Raw genomic sequence first — 10,184 nt, 5'->3', positions numbered from 1 at the left:
TGAAGTGTCACAGTTTAAACTTTATTGGCATGTTTGGCAGTAGCGCACAGTCTTGAAGGAACAGAGGAACAGGAACTCTTCACAAAGAGTGCATTAAGCTACTTTCTTATAGGTCCTCACTGCAACAACATCATCCATGTAACATTTCTGTTGAGACAGGGTTCAAAGGTCAGACATTCATTCACTTAAAGCTGTAGAGCAGCAAAAGCGCCATGTTAGGCATGCAGACTGCATATAAAGAGCAAACAGCTTTAATGGCACAGATAAACCATCAGTTACTTACAGCTATTAGTTTTCCATCCTCAATTGCTCGCTCAATTCTTGTCGTCTTTCCATCCCAAGCCTGTTTCTGCACGAGTTTGCCATCCTCAATTGTCATGGTGGTCTGAAATTAGGAAAGTTTATAGAGAGGGCTTTAGTAAGACCTTAAAATGTGTGTAAAATAAAGTCTGGCTGGACCTGGGATGACCCACCTTGGTGGCTCTGCCGTCAGCAGTGTCCTCGTCGCATTCCTCATTCAGCTTGAACTTGAACTCCGTGGTCTTGAATGTAGTCACAGACTTTAGTGTGATAAACCCATCATCACCCATGCTGATCACCACGTTAGGCTTTGCAAGGATTCCCATTTGCCGAGTGGTGTAATTTACGCCTACAACACAGGAAGGATCCAATTAGTAAACTGTTAAAATACAACAGATAACAGCGTGCATCGTTTTAATCAAAAAAAAAAAAAACCACACAAAATGAACAAGCTTACCGACTGCTTTCATGTAGTCATCAAACTTGTCGCTGTTAACAAGAGTCCAGTTTCCAACAAACTGCTCAACCATGATGGTGAAGGTGAAGCTGACGTTTGGGCTGCAGACAAAGAATACTTGAATCCTCTGCTGATGAAAGGCGAAGGGACCGAGAAGTTGTGAAAATTGCCTATTTGTAGCTTGATTGAGCACGCGTTTGATTCGGGCCCACCAATCAAGAGCAGGTGCCGTGGTTGCCTTGGAAATCAGCAGATTAGGGGCGTGGCTTTAAATCAGATTTCATCTGATTTTGATTAAGTGTTTGATAGAAGTGAAATGTGTAGCTTATCCTGGGTTTACTGACTTCAGCAATAAAACGGAAGTAAAAGGGGGTTAAAAAGCGTTAACTTAGACACCTAAATACTCCTGAATAAATACTAAAAAATAAATATCATTTAAATGTTTAAAAGTATTATTTATATGTAGAAAAGAAGATGTTTTGCTTTTTTTACATTAAACTTATCCTATTAGAGATTTATTGTGAAACTGCTAATATAACGTGTTATATTTCAGTGAATTTTCCCACAACTGCAACAGAATGGTAAATTGGAAAATAGATTCCGACACAATTCTTTACTTTGTAGTTGTATAGTTATGTTGACTTTAAGCAGTAGGTGGCGCCATGTGAACAGCAGTTAATACTTTAAAAGGGCTAATTCTGTGTTAGAGGTGCAGACAGAACAATTTGTGTGAAAGTGCATTATCAGGCAAATTTATAAGGTCGGGGGGGGTCAACATTTATTTGCTCATATATCTTTTCGACATACAATAGTACTTCATAATTTGCTTCCAAGGAGCCAGACCTATCATTTCTAAGTAGTCTTTCTAAAAAAAGAGCATAACATACAATCTTTACACCAGGAAGGTGTTTGGCACAAAAACTTGGTACATCCGGGTATGCTGTACGACAAGCAGACAGGCCTGAAATACTTTCTACAGCAGATGAACAGTGTCTGAAAGTCAGTAAGAAACAGGAAAAAAATCCTGCAAAGACCTGACACATGACCTGAGACCTCATCAGAAATGTTCTCAATGGATCTGATTGACTACAGCTTCATTTTTCTTCAGCTTCAAGAGATGGTACTGTAATGTACTGCCCCCTAGTGGTTTCAGCAGCAGACTACAGTACGCTTTATATCTGAGCAAAGGCAACTCAAAATACCACACATGTCAAAGTGAAGTATGACAATGCAAAAGAGAGAAGCAAACTAATCCCAGTTCAACCAGTATAGTATAGTACAGGTTCTATGTTTCATTCTTAGTAGACAAGGATTTATTCACCCAGCATATGTATTTACTTATTTTTTTTTTTAAACCCCTCTGTGGAGGCCAGTATTTTGCACAAAAGTACAGAGTGATTAAAATAAAGTATTTTTTTCATCAAAGAGCAAAAGAAAGCTAAGTTTTTACATTTTCACTAAATATTTTGGGCTAATATTAGTGCCGCTGACAAATGTCTGAAGATGATCAAACGGCGGTGGGAACGGCTAAGATACAGACTGGAGCTGCTCAAAGCCAAAACAGCTTCAGATCAGATGAGTGCCCTGTGGCACATCTATGTGGACTGCTGTTTCATTCTCCTATGACCTCCTCCAATCGTTAAATTTCATAAGTGGCGTGTTGTGAAATCACGGATTTGTTACTGCCTGCAAGGTATGAAATGGTTGCTTAAGTATAAACTCGTAAAAAAAGAAGAATCTTGTGAGTTTTGGTAGTGACTGCCTGCAAGGTATGAAATGGTTGCTTAAGTATAAACTTGTAAAAAAAGAAGAATCTTGTGAGTTTTGGTAGTGGAATAAAACAGGCAGGCCATCAGGCAGTTTTTGGCTTCAAGATGATACCTAGCACAGTATGAGAACACTTTTATATTAACTGAATATAAAACAAAAAGTGGGTCAGTGGGAAAAAAAAAACTTGCTCTAAATCACAGAAGAAGCGATTTTGTCTTTTAGCCATTTCGTTAGTTTGTGATTGATTAAAATCAGCGATGCTGGAATGAATACATGCTATAGATAGAACATCTGTAATGGGACTGTCACATGGCTGCAATATTAGATTTCATGGTCTCCAGGAATCACTTTATTATTAACTTCAGTGACAGACAGTAATGATGTGATGCATCACGTAATGTCCCAGTATGTCCCATCACCTGGGGTTTCTCCGCATACATACAGGTGCCATCCAGTAGGCACAGTGGTCACCTAATGAACATGAACTCTCGCCGGCATCCACAGAGAAGTCCTTTCCTTCTGGTTTTCATCAACACTTCAGCCCCCATTGATGGGAGAACAGTGACCATGAACAAAAGCTGTATATACTGTACAAACACAGCTCTGAGCGGCAGCACACTGACTCATTCTTCAGTGTGTGTGAGAACGGAGGGGGACCCCTTTCAGCTCCTTTGTGTTGGTGTCTGTCAACAGTGTAGTTGGAGGCAGAGCCCATTGTGGCGGCCAGTGTTTCGTATTGACACAGGGCCTCGTTCAGCTTGTTCCCAGGGTCCAACCTGAGGACTCATGAATAATGGAGAGAGGATCCTCAGGGCCAAGGAGGAGTTTGCCAGTCTGACTGGGATGGTTTAAAACCCAAACGACAACTTTATATGGCAGCAGGTAAAACTGGGGTCACAGCTGATCATGTTGAGTGCCGTGAGAGTCCAGCAGAGTAGTGACATGTTCCACAGCAAGGAAGTCTTTTCACTTCTTCTACTCTGTGTACATTTGATCATATTCCCTTCTTTTAAGCCTAAATTGTCTTTTCTATTCCAGGTAAGCTTTTGTCTGAGGTATAGGGGCTAAATTTCCCTCACATAGAAATGAGTGAAACGCTCGTAGGAGTTTTGTCTGTGAATCCAAACCTTTGAGTGACTGATTTTTTTTTTTGTTTGTTTTCATCTGTAAGGGTCAAATTCTGACAATGAAAATATGTCTAGAGACTACAACAAATTCATAGCTAGTAAAGAAACCCACTTAATTAAAAGAGATTTTTGCACATTTTTTTTTAAATTTTCTCTCCTTTTTTTGATAAAAATGTAAAATACCTGATGAGCAAGAAGTAAGTACAGCCCACATTCAGTGTGTGCCACACCTTTGGCACCAACAGGGGGCACCACTTTAGGTCAGGTTCCCAGCAGGTCCAGATCATCTGCTGAACGGCTCACACGGCCCGAGTGATGTGCCCTCTCCTCTTTGCCTTTTTACACGGCTGCTAGGGGAACCAGAGGCTGGTTACCGACTGTTCTGCACAGCCAAAATGAAGAGTGTATGTGTGTGTGTGTGTCTGCATGTGTGTGAGTTTGAGTGTGTGTGGCAGGGGTCAGTGAGGTGCCTCTCGCTTGTGTGCTTTGAGCTTTTTCATGCTTCCTGCTTTGATCTTCTCTCTCATCTCTTCATCCCACACGCTCCCTGCGCCTCAGGCTTCTGGTTTGCACACCGACAGAGGAGCAGGAGAGGGATGGGAGGGGGACATGGGGCTGCCTCTCACACAGACACTACTTGTTCTGTCAATACAGAGAGAGGTGCAGGGAGAGCTGCCCATGGGGCACAGCCACCGGGTGCAGAGTGCAGTGGGTGGAGGGGTCACCAGGAGCTAAAGTGATGCATACTGTACAGTTCTCTGCTCCTCTTTTATGCTCTCTTAGATCATCCAACAGTGGGTTGAAATTCTTGTGTGAAAAACAACTGCCACAGAGCTTAGAGGGTGGCCTCCTGACCCCTTACAACATGGGAAAGTGCACCCCTCAGCTGGTAGTTATATAAAGCCTGCCACAGAGTCATGAGAATCACTGGCTTGAGGCCACTTATGTCTTTCTAAGTCTGAGCAATTATTTCTAAGACTATTGTGACCTTTTCTGCCAAAGGTTTAAATAGCCTGTGTTCAGAGTGTTGCCATTTAGTTCATGTGGAAAAAGTGGGGACGCTTAGAAGAGCAAAACAACCATCATGTGAATACACGTCCTGCGAACCTCATAATCCTCATGAAAGCCCCCCTCATATACTTACACACATACACACACTCAATACCCCTCCCGCTGATGCGAGACTAGGAAACACAGATGCAACAGCACAGAGCAAGAGCCCTAATTGAAGATTAATTAGAAGGGGGGAACACTTACCTTTATTTAGACATGTGGCTAGTGTTAGGCAGTGACAAGCAACTCAACCATCTCAACAGATGACTGCAGTTAATATTTCATGACTAGCTCTGAGGGAGAGGGCACGTTCAGGGAGATTACCATCCATTTCTTCTAGCATATTTACATTGTTGTCATAGTATAGAATAAAGCCTACTGGTACAACTAATCAATTATAACTTGAAAATTAGAAAAGAATAATAATGAATTAAGAATGGATTGAAAGAAAATTAATGAAGAAAATATGTGAATTATAGGGAAAAATGACAGCAAAAAAGAAACAACACTGGATGTAACAGTCGGACTTGCTTGGATTGTGATTCATGCTTGTGTGAGTGGGAAGAGAAAGAATAAGGGGTGCTGTGCTAACAGGCTTTCTGCAGATCACTGGCAGTTTGACTGCAGTGGAGAGTAATGGGGCTGGCAGGGCGGAATCAATTACTGGCCACAACAGATTTTCCCACAGGTCAGAGCTTGGGAAAGCAGTACTTTACTGCAGAGCAGACAGCTGGCACAGAGCATCCACTGGGAAAGGAGCCGGCTCTTAAAAAAAGACAACTTTTTTTCTCTCCTTTTTTGATAAACTTGTGACACATCATAAATTGGCTCTTTTCAGTTTCTCTATTATGTATAACATTTTTGGTGGTTATACCCATTCCTAATCAGATTTTATTTGAAACTGCACTGGGAAGGGAAAATAAAACTGCATGTAAGTGACCAAAAACACTTTGGAAAAGGTTTTTTGAGGTAAAGAGTTACTCATAAAATGACAGCTGAGCTTCAGAGACAGACTTGCTCTAAAACACTGATTTCCCACAGAAATGACCAAACGTGTCTTGTGGCACACAGATGCAGAAACAGAGACTCTGCAGCTTAACTTGGCTAATAATTCATATGGCCGGTGTCAGTGAGGGTTTCTTGTGATGTAAACCAGGAGATACATTTCAATTAGAGCCCTCACACCCCTGCACTTTAAGACACACATACACAGAGACACACACACACACACACCATTGATATGCAAACAATGTTTTTCCTGTGGCAGCACAATGTGTGGCCTTAAAAGTAGCTTGCTCCGCGGTCCTCCTTTCTCTGTGAGGACATCACGTGCTGTCTCCTGTTGCGCTTATTTGAGAACCAGTCTTGTGATCTGCCTTCCCCCCATTGTGAACTTGCATAAGTTAACTGGTAATTTGAAGCATTCTGGTAAACCTTATGAACAATATAATTGTGAGGGGCCTATGTGCAGGAGTGTGCGACATTGTGGGGGGAAAAAGGAGCGAAAGAGATTTTATTTATTCAGGAGTAACTTAGGTCATCCACTTCTTTCTTTTTTTTCCAGGCACATAAGGTTGTCCATATTGAGTTCAAAGTATTGTCTGAATCTTTCCTAAATGCTGTTCGTGCCCTGTAATCGACTCCAAGCCCTGTAATTGGCAGCTGGCACTGAAATACTGGTGTCAGTATTGTGACCTGAGGCCTGAGGAGATGTCCTCATAAAAAAAAAAGAAAAAGAAAAAAGAAAAGGCAAAAAAAACTTTGCTAAACAAAGAAAGAGGGAAGTCAACATATCCTCCCTGGCTTATACCTATCTGAAAAGTACAAGCAGAATGGATGCCAACAAAGACAGGAAAGTAAAGAATGAGAAGGCGGGTGTATTACGGTTAAGGAGTGGGAATGGGTCTCAGGCCTGCCCAATATAGCGCCTGGGTGCTGACCAGAAAGAGAGGGGACAGACAGGAAACTGTGGCCCATAGGATAACATTGTTGCATGAAAGCTGTCTGGGAGACATTTCCCTCAGTCAAACAACCTATTGAGGACCAGCATGGGTGGCATTTTCCTTGCCTTACATAATAATGTCATACCTAATGTAAATGCGCAGCAAAGCTCACACCTTTGGGCAAACATCGTCCAAATATGGATGAGGAAATTATCTCACACACATTAACAGACACATACATACAGCACACACACCCACAGTTCACTCCAGCAGTTGTTGAGTGACAGGTATAAGATGTCAGGATGGTGTGCGCACAGGACGCAGGCACGGCTGTGAGCGTTGCTGCTGCCGACAGCCCCAACGGTTGACATAGTAAATCAATCCTGATGGGAGGGAGGGTAGGATGAAGGCGGAGAGGAGAGGGCAGGGGGTGGGGGTGTGGGGTCCAATGGGACTGAGCCGGCCTCCGTCAGACACACTCAGCCACTCAGCCAGCCAGGGAGAGACGGCCGACGGGTGGGAGAACACTCGCCGGGAAGCGCTCACACGGAGATTGAGTTACCACGGAATTAGATCAGGGTTGTGGGAAATAGCACCTCCTAAACACACTTGCACGCTCTCAGTCGCACACACATAAACACATGCAAACACACCAGCGCACACTCAGGCCGTGCTCTTGCACACAAAGAGTCACCAAGGGAAACCTGAGGGAAGATTGAGGAAGGCAGCTGGGCACACGCCAGTTTCAAACAAATGCTTGCTTATACCTTTTAGCTTCCTGGCACTGGGTTGAGAGGGGTTTCTAGAAATCGGTGCCGAGTTACGCCCACGTTCAATAGGCAGACTGGTAAGCTGTTGGAGTTATTAAATGTAAAGATGGTAGTCAAACAACACAAATGAGCCAAAGCCAAACACACTCTAACAGAACAGGACATTCACGTCCAGCGTCACCAAAAGTGGACTGGGAAGGGCGAGGAGATGTTGCGATACCGCAGGTGAAAAGTCAAGGTTTTTAAAAGACGAATCGTAATTATGTTTAATGGGCCACAGGAATGTCAGCTCTAATGTGAATGACCTTGATGGTCAGGTGTGAGGAGAGTGGTTTGTGTTGCCATAATGGCCCTATTTCCATAATAGTATCATAAACAGTGCAAAAGAGTGAGCATAAATATATTCAGATTGACATGTAGCAGAGTCACTGGAAGGCCAAGAAGGCACAGTTCATGCATCTTGCATGAGAAATTCAGTCCAAAAAGGGAGCAGGCAGGCTGTGAGTATTTTTCAGCACTGGATTAAGCACATGTTAGGATCTATAAATCCTCCAAGTGCGAGTATGGGAATGTGGAAATGCATGAAATGGATGAAGGTAGGCATGACAAGGAGAGGAGATTAGGTGGGGGTCTGTGCATGTATCTGTGTGTGAGGGATGGTGTGAAGGCTCATCCGCGCTCACTGCATCAACAGAGTGACCGAAGCTCGCACATTGTATCTGTCACCACTGAAGCCCCTCTGACATTCTGGGACCAGCGTGTTGGCCTCCAGTTGCTCCATAGAATCAAGCTCTCATCCGCACTTGTCTAGCTCCCAGCGTACAAAGTTAACAACTGACCTGATGGACAGAGGAGAGAAACAGCTGCTTCTCTACAAGGCACTGGAATTGAAGACAGCAGGGGCACTGCGCTCCCGCTGACAGCCTTAACAGACATGTCAGGCACATGTCAGAGCAGGCGCTATATCCCAACATCAAGTCATTTTTCCAGACCTTCCATCAGACAGAAAAGACTAACATTCACCTGTTTCTTTATCTTAACTGCTTTCTATTCTTGGTTCATTTGTGGTTAAATGTGTATTTTTCAAAAGCCTGGTAAGGTGATGGTTCTAAAACTTTTGTTTTTAAGTAATTAAACCAAATTTCTGTTACAAGAGAAAACAATTTTAGATTTATTAATTAAATGTGCTTACAATATGACCATAAAGTGCTCTTTGTGCAGGGAAGATATGTTGTAATTGGATCACATCCTACCATATATTGCATATGGAAACACTTTATCTGCAGGGTAACTACTGATCTTATTTGTTGGCAAATATAGTGATATATATAAGCATCAAATTTCCAGCTTTGTGGAGGATAAAACAGCAGAAAATATATATATTCGGGCATCTAAAAGTTGCACTATCATGTAGTATTTGTGTAAATGTACAAATATTACTTTCTATTTTTGTTTTACAATAATAGAAATTGTATATAATAGAAATTAGATATGGTTTTACACCATATACATGATATATGGTATACATACATGACAGCAGAAGTGCTGAGATTGTTCAATAAAAGTAGCAATACCAAAATTCAAAAATAAAGTAACATAAAGTAAATAAAGTAAGTCCCACATTCACATTATTGTTTTAACCTGTAACCCTGTAAGTGTATCTAAAAGTGTATCTAATTACTTATTAATACATGAGTTTTTGTGAGTTTTTACCCCTCAAAATCCAAAAGAATTTGGACAACATTTTAAGAGATAAATTGCCAAAAAAAAAAAAAAAGAAAGCCAAATGTAGCAAAAAATTACAAGTTAGTTAAAACTCTTTTTTTAAGTGATTTTTTCTAGTATTTTATATTCTAGGTTTTTATAGTTCAGTTAAGAATGTAAGAATTGTTTTTATCACATAAAGTATCAAGAGTAAGCGATTGTATTTTGCAGAAAATGTTCGATGGGAATATTTTAATGTGATATATGATTGACTTTTTTTTATTGTTTCTATTGAAATTATGGAGTCTTGATGCTGTAGGTGTGTAAAGTTGGCCTTATTTTAACTACTAACTGTAACTGTACTTTTAGTAGTGTAGGGTAGTATAAATAAACCAAATTTTGTGAGATTCCCATGTTACTGCCCTGTGGGAAGCACTAAAAGGTCAGCTTGTAAGACAAACATCCCTGTTTTTGGTTCTGTTTCTATTTATTTTACAGTTTTCCAAGAGTATTTTATTAGTTTAAATATCTCATAAAGTACAAGAATGTTTTCAAACCAGAAAAATCATAAAACGCTACATTTAAAATCCCTAAAACATAAGAGATCTGTTGTGGGTTCTTCTGAGTACACAAAAGAAAGAAATCAATGTGAAAACTAACAAATATCTCAAAGAGAAATAGTAAAACATCAAATAAAGTACAAACACCTAAACTTTGTACTGTAGGTACAATACTAATGTCTAACAATGTCTAATAATGTACACACTTTCTTTCTTTCTTTCTAACATATTTATATATTCACACTGGCCACAAGTGAAAGAGAACTTAGACTGAACAGCATCATTGCACATTAGCACGACTTCTCCAAGTCCTGGAACTTAGTTGGAGAGATATAAATATCTAAATACATAAATATAGAAATATCATTTGCCCAACAGGAATCCCCTCACTTGATGTTTTGAACTAGAACTTCTTTTATTTATCCTTCCCTGACAAACCATGCCTCCACAGCGAAAGAGACCCCCCTCCCAACTAAAAGATTTGATATGCCCCTAAACTA

The 10,184-nt window shown here is 41.0% G+C and overlaps 1 protein-coding gene across 1 annotated transcript; it reads right to left on the bottom strand.

The window, feature by feature from the left end:
* fabp4b (fatty acid binding protein 4b) lies at positions 1 to 917 on the bottom strand. Its single transcript, XM_004541425.4, has 4 exons — positions 758 to 917; positions 474 to 649; positions 284 to 385; positions 1 to 147 (listed from the first exon to the last, which is right to left on the bottom strand). The coding sequence occupies exons 1-4, from the start codon at positions 828 to 830 to the stop codon at positions 94 to 96; spliced, it is 405 nt and encodes a 134-aa protein (XP_004541482.1). The 5' UTR covers positions 831 to 917; the 3' UTR covers positions 1 to 93.
* Between the last annotated feature and the right edge of the window lie 9,267 nt (positions 918 to 10,184).

This window comes from Maylandia zebra, linkage group LG11 (assembly GCF_041146795.1).
Source record: "Maylandia zebra isolate NMK-2024a linkage group LG11, Mzebra_GT3a, whole genome shotgun sequence".
Taxonomy (NCBI): Eukaryota; Metazoa; Chordata; class Actinopteri; order Cichliformes; family Cichlidae; genus Maylandia; species Maylandia zebra.
This window is presented reverse-complemented; position numbering and strand designations above follow the sequence as displayed.

Bases quoted from the DNA above. Each gene is read 5' to 3' on its own strand.
- fabp4b (XM_004541425.4), bottom strand. From the start codon at position 830: ATGGTTGAGCAGTTTGTTGGAAACTGGACTCTTGTTAACAGCGACAAG. The intron at 650-757 runs GTAAGCTTGTTC...CCTGTGTTGTAG, and splicing joins TGACTACATGAAAGCAGTCG to GCGTAAATTACACCACTCGG. The intron at 148-283 runs GTAAGTAACTGA...CTGTCTCAACAG, and splicing joins AGGATGGAAAACTAATAGCT to AAATGTTACATGGATGATGT.